The sequence below is a fragment of the Rosa rugosa genome, chromosome 3 (genome assembly GCF_958449725.1).
Source record: "Rosa rugosa chromosome 3, drRosRugo1.1, whole genome shotgun sequence".
Taxonomy (NCBI): domain Eukaryota; kingdom Viridiplantae; phylum Streptophyta; class Magnoliopsida; order Rosales; family Rosaceae; genus Rosa; species Rosa rugosa.
The window spans coordinates 5519420-5536328 of NC_084822.1; the positions used below are offsets into that span (position 1 = coordinate 5519420).

The following is a 16909-nucleotide window of genomic DNA, read 5'->3' on the forward strand; positions in this document are numbered from 1 at the left end:
GCTCCGTATACTAAAGACTTCACACGGACATCCATTCTTTAGAGTGAGAAGAAGCAAGAATCGAAAATTGATTCCTGGACTTAGCAAGACCGCAACAATTGCAGTATCTGGCGCTGCAGCCGTCTTGGGGCGCCATAGGGCCGCCCAAGTCCCATGTGATGACGCCATTAATGGCGCCAATCATGAGCATGACGCCATGGTTGTTCCTCCTAGTGGCCACGACGCCACACACACCAATTTCCATAGCTCTAACGCCATGATGGGAGATGTAATCACACATTTTGCTTCTAATAGCGCTACAGACGCTCCGGCCCAACCAAAATCCTCATTGGTTGCTTCTAAGGCCCCTCGCTCTTTCTGCGAAGCCTGTTCATTCGGGAAATTAGGACCAAAACCGTCCTACGCAAAGGATCCCAAAATACTCATTCCGTTCTTACAGAGAATCCAAGGGGATATATGTGGACCAATTCAACCATCATGTAGACCTTTTAAATACTTTATGGTATTGGTTGATGCGTCGACACGTTGGTCACATGTCGCGCTGTTGTCCACTCGCAATGCTGCTTATGCTAAACTCCTCGCCCAGATTATCCGTCTACGGGCTCACTACCCTGACCATCCTATTAAGTCAATTCGACTTGATAATGCTGGGGAGTTTACATCGAAAATGTTTGATGACTATTGCATGTCACTGGGGATTGATGTAGAGCATCCAGTTCCCCATGTTCATACCCAAAATGGTCTCGCAGAAGCCGTTATCAAACGACTACAGATGATAGCACGGACATTGGTTATGCGCACCAATCTCCCTGTTTCTGTTTGGGGATATGCAGTATTGCATGCAGGGACACTAATTCGTCTACGACCCACTGCAACCCAATCTTACTCTGCGTTACAGCTAGTGACTGGGTACGAGCCTGATATCTCGCACTTACGCATTTTTGGGTGTGCCATTTATGTGCCTATTACGCCGCCACAGCGTACTAAGAAGGGTCCACAACGACGAATGGGCATTTATGTTGGATATGAATCTCCAATGATCGTCCGCTACCTTGAACCCTTGACAGGCGATCTCTTTACCGCTAGATTTGCGGATTGTCACTTTGATGAGACAGTCTTCCCATCGTTAGGGGGAGATAAGAACACAGATGTTCAACAGGAACCATAGGAATTGTCGTGGTCTGTCCCCACTATGTCTCATCTCGATCCCCGTACCGCACAGTCCGAACTTGAAGTGCGAAGAATAATCGAGCTCCAGAACGTAGCAGACACTCTGCCTGATGCGTTTTCTGATGTTGCCAAAGTGACGAGATCACACATACCTGCTGCAAACGTGCCTGCAAGGATCGATGTCCCAAATACTGGACATCACACCACTCCTGTGACACCAGGAGATGGCGCCATTGCTCAACATGGCAATGATGTGGCATCTATGGCTGCAGGTCCCGCAAGGAAGCGCGGTAGACCGATTGGTTCGAAGGATACTCGCCCTAGAAAGAGAGCGAATGAGGCACAAACAAATCCTTTGATCATCGATACTCAAAATCCGTCCCATGAGAATGTTCCGGATTATGGTTATGTCCAAGAGACATCATTGGGGGACGCCTCAATGTCAGAACCTATCCCTGAGAACGTAGAGATCTCTGTAAATTACACTAGTGTACATGAGACGTGGGAAAGAAGCTCCATCATCATTGATGATGTATTCGCGTATTCAGTGGCGCGTGAGATTATTGAGACCGATGACATCGAACCACGCTCCGTTGATGAATGCCAACGTAGAGCTGATTGGCCAAAATGGAAAGATGCGATCTAGGCAGAACTTGATTCTCTAGCGAAAAGAAAGGTATTCGGACCAGTTGTGCCAATACCGCCCAACACCAAACCAGTTGGTCACAAATGGGTATTCGTTAGAAAGCGTAATGAGAAAAACGATATTGTAAGGTACAAAGCTCGCCTTGTGGTGCAAGGTTTCTCACAACGCCCTGGAATCGACTACGAGGAGACCTATTCTCCCGTAATGGACGTCATAACGTTCCGCTACCTTGTCAGTTTGGTAGTTTCTGAAAAACTGAACATGCAGCTTATGGATGTGGTTACTGCGTATCTATATGGGGATCTAGATACAGAGATATACATGAAGATTCCAGACGGAATTCAGTTACCCAAATCAAGTGGCTCTAAACCACGGAGCGCGTTTGCAATTAGATTGAAACGCTCACTATATGGATTGAAACAATCCGAACGGATGTGGTATAACCGTCTAAGTGACTACTTGATTGGAAAGGGATATGTCAATAATGAACTATGCCCATGTGTGTTCATAAAAAGGACAAATTCCGGATTTGCAATAGTAGCGGTTTATGTCGATAACATGAACATAATTGGCACCCTTAAAGAGTTAAGGGAAACCGCTGAACACTTGAAATCCGAGTTTGAGATGAAAGATCTTGGGAAAACACGGTTTTGCCACGGTTTAGAACTCGAGCACCGTAGAGATGGTATCCTGATTCATCAATCAGCTTATACCCAAAAGATGCTTAGGCGTTTCAACACTGACAAGATTAAGTCTTCAAGCACCCCAATGGTCGTCCGTAGTCTTGATCCAAAGAAGGATCAATTTCGTCCAAAAGATGACGATGAAGAAGTGCTAGAGGCAGAAGTGCCCTACCTAAGTGCAATAGGCGCATTATTGTACTTAGCACAATGCACAAGACCGGATAGCTCATTCGCTGTGAACTTGCTAGCTAAATATAGCTCTGCGCCAACACGACACCATTGGACTGGTGTTAAAGATATCTTTCGATACCTAAGTGGTACGATCGATATGGGCTTGTTCTATCCCTACAGAGAGAAGATGGATTCAGACCCATCAAGTGCCAGGGACGCCACACATGGTGGACTGCGTTCCCTCTCCCCATCCCAAAACGATATAAGTGTTTTGGAAGGTTTTGCTGATGCTGGGTACCTCTCTGACCCACACAAAGGTCGCTCCCAAACTGGTTATGTTTTCACCATGGGAAAGACCGATATCTTGGAGGTCTATAAAGCAGACCTTAGTCGCTACCTCTTCGAATCATGCAGAGATTATTGCTCTTCACGAAGCAGTTCGTGAATGTATATGGCTTCGATCCATAGTTACGCATGTTCGAAGCAATTGTGGTTTGAAGTCTACCACAGATGAGCCAACGAGCATTTATGAGGATAATGCTGCTTGCATTGAACAAATGAAGCAAGGCTCCATCAAAGGCGACAACACCAAGCATATATCGCCCAAATTCTTCTACAATCAGCAACAACAAAAGCTCCTCAAGATCAAAGTGAACCAGGTTCGATCTAAGGACAATGTGGCAGACTTGTTTACTAAGTCATTGCCCAAATCCACGTTCGAGAAACATGTGGCAAGAATTGGCTTGCGGAAATTATCTGAACTCCCATGATCGTAGTCATCAGGAGGAGGCGCAGACATCAGGGGGAGATGTCTACATGTTCGTCTCGAAGCGTGAAGGGTGTGTTGTGCTCTTTTTCCCCTTCGACCGAGGTTATTTTTGTCCCACTGGGTTTTTGTTACTCTGTAAGGTTTTTAACGAGGCAACGAGAGAAGCACCGCGTTTGGGCAACACAAGGGGGAGTGTTCAAGTAAACCCTAATTTGTGTTTGACCCAAACTCTAAGTTACTTGACCTACTGGTAATAGGGTTAAATTAGAAGGATCTAGATTCTTATTCAATGTACGATTACTTTCCTTGTATGATTGAGATTCTATGCATTGTAATCCTCTATATAAAGAGGCCCCTATTATCAATGAGAATACACAGCCAATTTCTCTCAATTTCAGTTTCTCTACAACACCCTTATATTATCTCACAAAATCTATAAAATAATAATCCTATACCATTTGGTCTAATGGCATAGTCTCCCGGCCTTTTGTAAATAGGAGGTTGTCAGTTGGACTCACGAAACATTAGTTGTAGAATTTGAGTTATTTATCTGATGAAAAATAAAAATCTATAGAAAAATACGTCTTGGCACTTTTTTGGATCACTTTTTTTCTAAACACGATATTCATCTGTACGTTAACAGTGGTGATCATGACATGACTATTCCATATGTGGGCACTACTACTTGGATAGAATCTCTGAACTTGACTCTGGACAGTCAATGGAATCCTTGGTTCGTTAATGCACAAATTGCAGGGTTGGTTTCTATCTCAGTTGTTGCAGAATTAAGTTATAATTAATACCCATAGCTCATAGTTATTATTTCTTTTCCCACTCAGATACAAAGTGAAGTATACATTGGGAAAATATGAGTTGACATACGCAACCGTAAAGGCAAGAACCATCATGAATTAATTACGCGCGGTATTCAAAATACTACAACTTGCTTGAGCAGCAGTTGATTAAGTTTTTCTCTTTCGTGCAGGGAGCCGGTCACACAGCTCCAGAGTTCAATCCTAAAGAATGTTTTGCTATGATCAGTAGATGGTTCGCAGCCTACCCTCTGTAGTTCTTTGGACTGATGTAACTTAATTAAGCAGAAATAAATGTTAATTCTTAAGATTAACAAGCTATGAATGATTGCACCGTAGTGGATTAAATAATGTCTAGTTGGTAAAATCTTTCCTCTGCTTTTATTTGCTAGTATTTCATCAGGTCCGTTTTTGAGATTCGGAAGCCTAGTGCGGGAATTTGAATGAGTTCTTATTAATTAGAAGACCTAAAGAAAAAATTATGGGGTACAAAACAAATAAAAATTTAGAAGTAAGAAAAACAGTGGAGAGCAAAACAAAAACAAGAAATTAAGGAGAAAAAAAAAAGAGACAAATAGAGAGACGAAAATGACAAAATAAAAATAAATGGGTTCAGTTGGAAGTCAAACCCGAGACAAGGGAAGACCATTGCAATTCCTTTCCCAACTGAACTTGAAGTCTTATTCATAATATATATATATATATATATATATATATATATATATATATAGAGGCCGGTTCTGAAGCGGACGTCCGCACTTCGCTAAAGTGCGGACGGCGACGCAACAGCGGCGTTTCAGGCGGCGACGGCTGCTCGGGGCTTGGCGGACAAAGACCGGAGGCATCCCAGACGGTTCTGGGCAGCGATCGAGGTCGGAGGAGGTCGAGGTTGCAGGTTCTGGGTAGCGACTTGACCTGCAACTGCAACTTTCTGGGCAGAGCTGCAACCTCATCTCCTGCGACTCCACCCGACTGCAGACCGGTCCGTCGCCCTGGCCTCCGTCCGGCAAGCGGCACCGCGCCGTAGAAGCTTGATCGAGGCTACTGCGTCGACGTCCGCACTTTAGCAACAGTGCGGACGTCCTCTTTGGAACCGCTCCGTGTGTGTGTGTGTGTGTGTGTACATATATATCAGGGCCCTTCCAATAAGGGATCCCTTTTTTTGGTCTTTTATAGGGATAGGCATTAGACAAACGTTTTTATTATATTTCGGCATCTCAACCGTTCATTTTTTAGGTCCTAATGTGTAGATCACTTCTGCAAATTTTCAGCCAAATCGGTGATCGTTAAGGCATCTAAAACTGCAATTTACACGAACGGACCGAATCTGTCGAACCGGAACCGTCAGTATTTATAATGGTAAATTGCAGTTTTGGATGCCTTAACGATCATCAAATTGGCTGAAAATTTGCAGAAGTGATCTATACATTAGGACCTAAAAACTGAACGGTTAAGATGTGAAAATATGATCGAAAATATGGTCTAATGCCCTATCCCTAGAAAAGACCAAAAAAATGGATCCCTCACTAGAAGGGCTCTAATATATATATATATATATATATATATATATATATATATATATATATATATATATATATATATATATATGCGGTTCAGAAGCGGACGTCCGGAAAATCGAAAAAGGGCGGATCAATTAAAATCTAACTTGATTTTATTATATATATATATATATATACACAGAGAAGTTTAGAGGCCGACGTCCGTGACAAACAAAAACATGCGGATGTATAATCATAGCCATCAATTTCTTTCCAATGAGATTGGACGTTGATTCTCAGCTTCCATTTAAAAGGCTACATGGCCAACACCGATTGGAAACTCACCTCTCTCTCTCTCTCTCCTCTCTCTCTCTCTCTCTCTCATAGATAGATTTATTGAAGCTTCGAAAGCCGAATGACAAAGTGGAAATGGAAATCAAACCAATTTAAGATTCAAAGCAACCCATTGCAATCCATCAGAGAATCATGACCCTTTTAAGCATCAATCTCCCTATCTGAAAATCTGAGTTTTTTTTTTCTTTTTCTTTCTTTCTTTCTTTCTTTTTAATCAAAGTTAGCATTTTGAGTAAGAAATGAATGTTGGGTTTGGATCAATGATATTTAGCAGCTTATGGCCTTATGGGTTCTTATATGATTTGAGTTATTAATCTGAGTGGATGATAAAGAAAGAAGAAAAGAGGAACTTTGAAGTTCTGGTGCAGTATTTTTTTCATCATAGATTTGATAAAACAGAGAAAAATCGGAATAGAAATTGGATAGTTCATACTGATTTGTAAGGACGCTTTGTAGCCTTTGTTAACTTCACTAACTGCAGCAGTGTGACCTCACCAAACCACTATGCCCCTCACCCAAAACCAACCCAAGCTATAATGTCAGTGAGAACCCAGATCTAAAGGAAGAAGAAAACGATAACTTTGAAGTTCTGGTGTCGGTGCCCCTTGGAGGGCGGTAGTGTGTGGTTCATAGTTCTATGACTTCTGTCGATAAACGTGATTATTATTATTTTTTAAAGGGAAAAATTCACCAACGGTGTCTGGACACTTAGGAGACTTTCAGAATGATACCTGAACTTACAAAGTTATCAATGTGATACCTGGACTTATTTTTTCGTATCAACGACATACCTACGACCAATTTCCGTGACAAAATTTAACGGCTCCGTGACGGAAATTGGTCGTAGGTATCACATTGATATGAAAAAATAAGTCCAGGTATCACATTGATAACTTTGTAAGTTCAGGTATCATTCTGAAAGTCCCCTAAGTGTCCAGACACCGTTGGTGAATTTTTCCCCTTTTTTTTTCCCCCATTTCTTTTCTTTCTTTCTTCTTCTTCTTCTTCTTTTTTGGTTTCTTTATTCTCTCTTTCTCTTCTTGCCAACACCACCGCTTTCGGAGAACCCACCATCGAATATGCAGGAACAAAATGGGGGAGAGCCACAACAACCTCCACCACCGCACAACAACGTCGTCCTCCGCTGCTTCTCGATTGGGTTTGGGGATAAGGACTACTTCTTCCTCCACCGCTAGCGAAATCGTGGAGGCTTAAGGCCACATTCTAAAGGCCACCGGCCGGAAGGACCGCCACAGCAAGGTTTGCACCACCAAAGGCCCCAGGGACTGCAGCATCGGGCTCGTCGCCCACACCGCAATTCAATTCTACGACATGCAGGACCGGCTTGGATACGATCGGCCTAGCAAGGCCGTCGATTGGAGGGGTGGGATTGGAGCTGTGATTTGAGAGTGGAGGGCTGGCGGGGTCTGAGTTTCTGATCAATGGTGTATAAAAGGGGGTCGGAGGAGAGAACGAGAGTGGTGGTGGTCAAGTCATTGGCGGCGGCGGCGGGGATGAACTCGGAGTGAGCGGTGAAGCCTCAATGCACAATTTCAATTTGCTATAGGATTTGAAGTTGGGGAAACCAGAAACATCTGTGGTGCATGAAGGTGGATTGAGACGCAGTGGGGGTGTTTGATCGGCGATCGACAGTGGGAATCGAACGAGCAAGATGATTTGAATCTTGATGATTCAAATCTGGGGAAGAAGAAACCAGAAAAGAAGAAGAAGAAAGAAAGAAAGAAGAATAAAGAAAAAAAGAAAAAATAAGAAAGAATTTGAGGGTAAATCAGTCCTTTTGTCTTCATTAAGTGACTCACGTGCATCGCACGTGCAAAATTGGGAAAAATTCACCAACGGTGTCTGGACACTTAGGGGACTTTCAGAATGATACCTGAACTTAGAAAGTTATCAATGTGATACCTGGACTTATTTTTTCGTATCAACGTCATACCTACGACCAATTTCCGTGACAAAATTTAACGGCTCCGTGACGGAAATTGGTCGTAGGTATCACGTTGATAATAAAAAATGAGTCCAGGTATCACATTGATAACTTTGTAAGTTCAGGTATCATTCTGAAAGTCCCCTAAGTGTCCAGACACCGTTGGAGAATTTTTCCCTTTTTTAAACCATGTTGGCCAATTTAATGAACTGAGCATCAAACCATTGGATCTCATTCATAGAATCCGGCGGTGGTTATCACATGTCCGCATCTTTTTCTTTTTCACGCACGTCCTCCTCTGAACGTCCCTGTATATATATAGGGCCCTTTTACTAAGGAATTCCTCTTTTTGGTCTTTTCTATGGATTGGGCATTAGACCAACTTTTCGATCACATTTTGACATCTCAATCATTCAGTTTTTAGGTCCTAATGTGTAAATCACTTATGCAAATTTTCAGCCAAATCGATGATCCTTAAGGTATCAAACTAGATTAAATCAATGGACCTGTCAAACTTGAACCTTTCATAATTATAATATTAAATCGCCATTTTGAATTTCTTAATGTTAATAAATTTAGCTGAAAATTTGCAGAAGTGGTCTACACATCAGGACCTAAAAACTGAACAGTTGAGATGCCAAAATGTGATCAAAAAGTTAGTCTAATGCCCTGTCTCTAGAAAAAACTAAAAAAGGGATCCCTCACTAGAAGGGATACACACACAATGATATATATATATATATATATATATATATATATATATATATATATATATATATATATATAAAGCGAAGCCCCTGTTACTGTTCATTGTTTGGTCAAATTTTTAAACTTTCGAAATTGCCCATGATTAACAACGTAAATTACAAAAAACATGGGAGAGGAAAAGAGAGGAGACCGCGACCAAATGACCAAAATTTGGCTTCTGCCGACACAGAGAAAATGAGGAGGCGAAAAAAAGCAGAGAGAGAAGAGAACGTACTGTAGAAGAGGGGAGAAGGGAAAGAGGAATCGAGAGGAGATCGAGATATCAAGGAGGTTTTGATCTCGGTTTTATTTTCTTCCTTTTGATTTCGGTTTGTTTTCGTTCCTGCATGGTTCTTTGTTCTGGAGTTTCGGAGTTGGATTTGATTGGGCTCTGAAATTGATTTTGGTTTTGGATTATAGAGATATGAAGAATTAGGGAATTGGTTTTCATTTTGATTGAGATTAAGATTTTATTGATTTGGATAGGTCATTGAAATGGTTTTAATGATTTTATTTTTGCAGGCAATGGAAGAGACGAGTTCTGCAGTGGAATCTCGGCCAAAACAGGTTGGATTTCTAATGCCTAATGTTGTTTCTGTGATCTGTTTATGTAATGTGATGTGTGAGATACAAGTTTATTTGTGATTGGTCTCTCAAAGACCTTGAGAATTTAAGATGATGTAGTACTATTTTAGCTTTGAAGAATCCAGTCTTTTTATGAACAAAAGTAACTACTACTAAGATGATTGTTGTTTTCATATTGGGGTTTTTTATAGTACTTTGTTTTGTGGCTTCATTGGGTGAGAAAAAGTTTTGGCCAAGGAAAGGGATTTGAGCCATTTTCAGATTTTATGGAATTTCAACCCAATCACTTACTTTTGCAAAACTGTACTGATTTACTGGGAATTTGAGGTCGGTTCCTTTTAAAGGGTTCTAGTAGACATCTTAAAGAGTCCTGTAGAACTAGAATCACCCAAACGGAATTTTCTGGAATTAGTTATGAATTTTCAAAGTCAGGAGTCAGTCACAGAAATTTCTTATATCAGTTTCCCGACTTTAGCCAAAAGGCAGACTCCTATAACACCCTTTGATTCAAAGAGGGCCTCTTATTCGTATCAACATTACATCTTATACACCTCAGTGCACATATAGTGTTGCGTTAATTTAAAACACAACATATTTATGCTTGGCTCTCTCTCTGTGTCCCTACACCTTAATGCATTTTCATGTACTTACTCGCACAGAGTATCGTTGTCACGCCCCGAATTTTGAATAAGTAATTTCAAATCCGGAACATGGAAATTCAACTAATTTAAATAATCGTTCAGAATATTTTTTTTTTTTTTCGAACAAACCACTTAAATTACACATTGTTTGAACCCAAAAGTACTTTTGGTAGAATCCTTTAAAGGATTAAGCATAGCGGGCCGATATCAGTGGCCCAAACTACATGTTCCGAGTAATCATCAAGATTCCCTCCCACGTGATGTTTGAAGAAATACAGCGAAGGTTTCTGGTGGAATTAAGGGAAGGTGTTGGGCATACAGGAGCATGCAATCACCTTTAATTGCAGAGAAGCAGGAATCTATCATCATGATTCTATTAGTGCGCCACTAATAGGTAATCCTGATTCCAGTAGTGCGCCACTATTGCGGAAGGGATATTAAAGAAGCATATCCAGCCGTTCGCATCCAATAGGCACTCAGCTTTGCCTATATTGTAGCAATATCCAATCCGACATGATTATTATTAATTATCTGTCCATCATTAAAGATAGTTGTAGTTTAAGGCCATCCACTATGGCCTGGTGAGTATACAGCAAATAGCCTATATATAGAGGCTAAAAAGGAGAAAAAAAGACAACCAATCAATCAATTAATCTCTACAGATTATCAAAGTCTCTCAGGAGCAACTTATCCCTCAACTTCAGTTGAACCAGTCAAGCTTGGGTCGCGCCCTTGCAACCTCGCGAAGCTAAAGATATGCTTTAGCACCGGTGACAACACTCCAGTTGCGCCCTTGCAACCTCCATCAACGTCAGTTGAACTAGCGAAGCAAAGGTAACGCCCTCGCAACTCAGCGAAGCTAAAGTCACGCTTTAGCAAAACCCTTGCTTCTCTCCTACTTCCCAGTGATTGCTCTGCTTAATCTACAATATTGAGTATTGATTTGGTGACTCGAAGAGATTCAACAAAAGTCCTCACTCACAAGGCATAGAGAAGAACCCTGTGACGAGGTTGGTGCTCTCCTCGTCCACAAGCGTTTGAAAAGAAGTCAGGTCAAGGGACACCCTCAACGACTACACCCCACGGTGTTGGCATGCCCGCGCAATCACATCAACCAAAAGAGACTGTTGACCAAAACTGGAGCCAAACATTTTGGCACACCTAGTGGGACCCATAGTTTCTTCGAGTTCTCCACCATTGGGAAGTCAGGCGGTAACCCTTACCAAAAGGTTTACGTCAACTGCCCAAAGCATAAGACCTCCGATTACAGGCCGCACTCTCGTGTGGATTGTCGTGGTCTTTCTGAAGAACAGGTTACGAGCAGATTTTCCCTGAACCCGCCATCATCTGAACTGAGGAATCTGAACAGGGAGGAAGTCCACAGCCCGTTTCTGAGGGCAGAAATCTTGTCACCTTCCAACCTAAAGAGGTCGGTGACATTCCTACCGCCACCAATATTGTTGTGGATGACGTGACAACTGATGATTTCATACCTATCCCCATCCCAAAAAATGGGAGCATAGAGGAGCAGTTGGCCATCATGACGGCTAACAATACCATATTCTGGGAAAAGATGAACAAGGGATTTGTGAAGACGAAACAAGATACTCGCAAACTGATCCAGCGAACTGACCGAGATTTGCGGGAGTCTCAGGGGCGCGTGGAGGGCATTACGTGCCAAACTAAAGAAAACCACGAGCAGCTCGTGGGTATGATAGCTGCCCAGGCCGCCCAGAGCAAAAATATTGCCTCTGAGGTTGCGGCTATTCGCAATGAAAGGTCTGGCTTAGCTACTTAGGTTGCCATGCATAAGGCTGATCTGGATCAAGCCAGGGACGTACTGAAAAAGACGATCGTTGAGCCCAACGCACTTCTCAATAGTCATAGCCAACCGATGGGGGCAGGAAAGTACGTACCCCCAAATGTCAGAGACAAGGGGAGTAGCAGCAATGTTGTCATACCCCCTATAGGGACTTCTCCTCCAGTTCATAAAGTAAAGCCCAGTCAAAGCTTTAACAAGGAGAGGGTTCCTGTTGCTGGCGAGAAGCAGAGCAAGATCGTGAGGCTCGTCGAGGGCACCGGCACCGGCCTCTTTGGATTCTCTCAGTATGATAGTGACGGGGCAGAGAATGTTTACCAAGAGTTGGCAGAGGGTTACTACGGGATAGACTAGGCCAGAAATCCAGTCAAAATCATCGCACTCGTGAAGGATCATTTCTTGAAAAGCCAGTCGGGAGCTGCTATCACTTTACAACCATCACTCCAGCCTCATACAATCCATATGAACAGCTTGATGACTACTAACCAGGTTGCTCCGGCATCACCTCTTGTCTGGCCAGGCACGAAAATAGTAGCGCATCCCCATCCCAATCCAGGATACGTAAGAAGAGATGAAGTGGAGGAGATGATCAGAGCCGCGAATCAAAGGCCGAACCTGGAAGAAGCTTATGAGGGACCTTTTCCCCCACACATCATGCTTGCACCCTACCCCAGAGGATACAAAAACATCATATTCTCAACTTTTTTAAGGGAGGATGTCAAGAGTGCCGTAAACCACCTGGCTAGGTTTGGAGTGCAATGTGGCCAGTATCAGAATGATGATAGCTTGAAGTGCAAGATATTCGCTACTTCTTTATCAGGGGCCGCCTTCACTTGGTTCACTAGGCTAAAAGCAGGATCAGTTGCGAGTTGGCCTGCAATGGAGAAGCTGTTCAGGGAAACTTTCGGGGCTATAGAACCCGAGGTCGATCTGGCCTTACTCACCCAGATGGCACAGCAACCCACGGAATCTGCCGTTATTTATCTTCAACGCTTCCAAATTCAAAAAGGGAAGGTGAACATGATCTTGCCAGAAAAGGAACTAGTGAAGTTGGCAACATATAAAATCAGTAGTCCACTCTTACAACAGTTTGTTAGGTTTCTGTTGTGTGAGCCACTTTAGAATTTATTGAAGTTTAATTGTGCCTCCTACCCAGCCCTAGCCACATCGTGTCCGAAAGAAAAATGAAACAAATTCTCTCGAGCTCTCTCAGTCGTGAAACCTCTCTCTGTCTTTCTCTCTCCTCCACGAAACCCCTCTTTCGAGCTCTCTCAATCGTGAAACCCCTCTCCCCCCCTCCACGAAACCCCTCTCTCAGTCTCTCGATCTCCTTGCTTCTATTCTTTATCCCCTGAAATCCAAATCCTCTTCAGCGATGGAAGAGATAGAGTGCCCTAGATCCACTTTTTCTCTCCTCCTCGCCTCCAAATCCAAATCCTCTTCTGCAATTGAAGAGATGCAGAAGACTCTTCAGTTTCTCCGATTCTAGTGCTAGCTTCTCTGTCCGGCCGATCAAGAACTCGCCGAAGCCTGGAACGAGTTGCGTGGACGTTAACCTAGCTCCGGAGATTCGAATTTCACGAGAATGTTCTTCTCCGGCGATTCGTCGAATCGGAAGCGCGTGGATTTGGGGGATGGAGTACGAAGGAGAGGGATAGGCAGAACCTTCTAGAGCAAACGAGGTTGGAGGTTTAGGAAGAGAAGAAAATGACAAAGGCTGCTTGTTGTACGAATGTGATGAATAGCAGAATCAGAGCACTAGTGAAAGCCATTCACTCTACTCCCACGCAGTCCGTTCTCTATCTCTCCGGCGGAGCCTCTCAGGTCTCTCTCTCTCTCTCCGATTAGTAATTCCGATTAAGATTCCGTCGAAATTGTATTGCCTTATTCCCAAATGTCTATGATCCAATTACTCGGCAAGGTTTGTCTTCAGTTTTCTAGCTTTGAATTTTTGATCGATTTTATATCTGTGTAAATATTGATTTGGTTTGTTGCTATAGATTCCGGACAAGTTTTGTAGCCAACACACTGCTGAAGAAATGGCTATGTTTGCTACAGAGCAAGATAAGAATGCTGAAGCTTCAAATCCATTTGGTCAATGTCATAGTTTATATGCTTTTGTTTACTGGTTTTCAGTATCTTTTCAACACAAAGTGCCTTTCATAGAAGTCTAGTTAATATTGTTGTTGTGACTTGTTAACTAGGATACTCGTGACTAGGGTATTATAATTAAACTGAGCTTTAAACAATGAGTATGATTTTTTGGATTATTATGTGAATTTTATTGCTACAGTATGTACTCTGTATCATAGATGTTCTCGTCCTTGCTCTCTCTTATTTGTTGTCTTAGTTTATCTGTGGTCAATGTGATTTTATTTGTGATCTATAGATTTTATTTGTCAACAAGGAGATCTGACAGACTTTCAGTATCAACGTGATTATCTATTTTGTTCTTATGTACTGATTCCTATCGTTATAGGGTTTACGAAACCGAGAGGGAGAAGATATGGTTGCAAGTCATCTTGTACTCAAGGTGACTTGCAACCATATCTTAGAAATAGTAATTGATAATGCTTCTTGTGGATGTTCTTTGATTTTGCAAGTTTTAACTTCTCATTACATTAAGTTTGAAGAAGAAGTACCATACCAATGCTGAGAAGGGCGAGAATGGGGAGGGCCCGGTGTTTTCGAAAGCGCATGAGTCGAAGTCGTTTGATTTGTCGAAGAAGATTTGGGGTGATGAGGCTAATGGGGGAGATGATAGTGCAAAGAACAGTAGCAAGAAGCCGAGGAAGAGTGCCAAGGCTAACAACAACAACTCTTCTACAGTCTTGGCATTGCCTGTTTCGGATGCTGGGGCTGAGAGGAATGTGGAGAAGAAAGTAAAAGTGGAGGAGATGAATGTTGCTAATGGCAGAGTTAAGGCTGCTGAGCTCGATGACTTTTGGTCCAAGTACCCATCGCTGAGTGATTCTTTGCGGCTTGGAAATTGCTCATCAAGATGGGAAGGTTTGGAGAGAGTTATGATTCAGAAAATGCCTTCAATTGGGAGCTCAAAGGTTAAAGAGTGGGATGATAGGTGGAGGAAGTTGCAGGTCTTAGAGATGGAGTTATCTGTCAAGAAGCTTGATTTTATGCATCAACAGGCTAAGCTTTTATTGGATGGGATAAAGTCACGGAAGGATTAGAAGAATCTTTATAAAAGGTTATGTCATGAAATCCTATAATATGAATTCATAAATGATCTTTGACATTTCAATGGGCCATTTATTGCAGATTTCTAGTCATAAAATCCCATTCGTATCTACATGTTTGGTTCTATTCACCTTACTACAATTTACCTCTTTCTATCCCCTGTGGTGGGATATATCAATTCTAGTGTTAATCCCCTATCCTTCAATACCTACATATGTATTTGTATCTCTAGACCTGCGTATCTAATATAGTTTACTTCTATATCTCATTTGTCATTCCATAATATGTGACTACGGTTGTAGCTTTCAATTCTGGATTTGATATGTTGTTAATTTTAAAACTAACAAGTGTTAGTTGGTCATGGTAAACATGATTATTAAGGATTGAGCAATATGATTTAGAGATGCTATATTAAGTAAACATGAGTAATTTTTTGAACAATTCTATAGGTGCATTTCAGAGGATATCCAGGAAACATATTGATCCCTTGTGAAGGTGAAGATAGCATAAAGTGGAACTCTATCAACTCACTGAAAGAGGTGAGGGCATCTTTAATTCTATTTTCTAATCTAAATTGACGCAACTTATTATTTCTTCCTATTTGCATTGGTCTTGGCTTGTGTTTACTGCTTCATTTTGGGAGTTGGTGGCAATCCCACTGCTTCATTACAGCACAAGCTGCTGCCAACGCTAATTTTGGATTTACGTATGGATTGGAGGATGGGTTTGATTTTAGGTTAAGAGATGGTGAAATTTGAGATATGTGACTATCGCATATATGTGCCGCTTTTGGTTTTTATAGCTTGCCTTTTTTTTGTATATGTGACTATCATGTGTTGAATTTCATGTCTGTTAATTCTCTGGAAAAAAGAAGTGATGGAAGTTAGTGGAAGTAGTATGCTCTAGCCTAGTTAACAAAGTATATCTTCATGCTGTCAAAAGTAATAAAACGTGCACTTTGACAAGCTGTTGGGTTGTTTGCTTGAGCAAATTGATGAGAATGATTCAGTAGCTATGCTGAGGGCTACTGAGGAAGCCTTGGATGCACAGAAAAAGGTGAGTAGCACATAGCAGGGTGTGGCATCTCATTCCTGATGATCCTAAATATGCAGAAAGCATAAAGCAATTTGGAGCAGGTCCTTCCAGGATTTATTGAAGCCAAAGGCAGCTGAATGCTAAGAGCCATTGAGAATATAAATGTTTTTGATTCATGTATAACTAGTTAGGAATGCTTTTGTTTGGTACATTATCTAGTTACTTGAATATATAGATGTTTGAATAATGGTACTTGAATTATAGTACTGTTTATATGGTAATATATTGAGCATTACTTCCGGACAAACGTTTATATGGATATTCTTCTTGTTGTCCAAGTTTAAGTCATACAACACAATACAAAACAATGTGTTGTATGAATGTAAAAGAGTTCAAAATTGAGGCTTCTCCTACAACAGTCACTGGTTGTTATCCAATCTGATTACAATATTCACACCACAGCTGATCGAATATAGTTGTTGTGTGAACTGATAACCAACAAAAAAAAAAAACAAAATGCTGTTGTGTGAGATTCATAACACACAACGGAAATAAAATTATCTCTATTGTCTGAATGAATCAACAGACAAGGGAGATAATTTCACTTTGGTTGTGTGTGACTTATCTCAGACAACAAAGAAAGAATTATAGCTGTTGTGTGTTATGAATCTCAGACAATAATTAATGAGTTATAGTTGTTGTGTGTTATGTGTCTCAGACAACAAAGAGAGAATTATAGTTGTTGTGTGTTATTGATCTCAAACAACAAAGAATGAATCATAGCTGTTGTATGTTATGAATCTCAGACAACAAAGAAAGTGTTATGGCTGTTGTGTGT

At 41.6% G+C, this 16909-nt stretch overlaps 1 protein-coding gene across 1 annotated transcript in view; it reads left to right on the plus strand.

Moving 5' to 3' along the window:
- LOC133739947 (serine carboxypeptidase-like 18) overlaps positions 1-4635 on the plus strand; it is a 52446-nt gene extending 47811 nt beyond the window's left edge. The window contains exons 12-14 of the mRNA XM_062167771.1: positions 4083-4196; positions 4279-4333; positions 4425-4635. Coding sequence (XP_062023755.1) covers positions 4083-4196; positions 4279-4333; positions 4425-4508 — 253 coding nt within the window. The 3' untranslated portion in view covers positions 4509-4635. The remainder of the gene's footprint in view (positions 1-4082; positions 4197-4278; positions 4334-4424) is intronic.
- The last annotated feature ends 12274 nt before the right edge of the window (positions 4636-16909 follow it).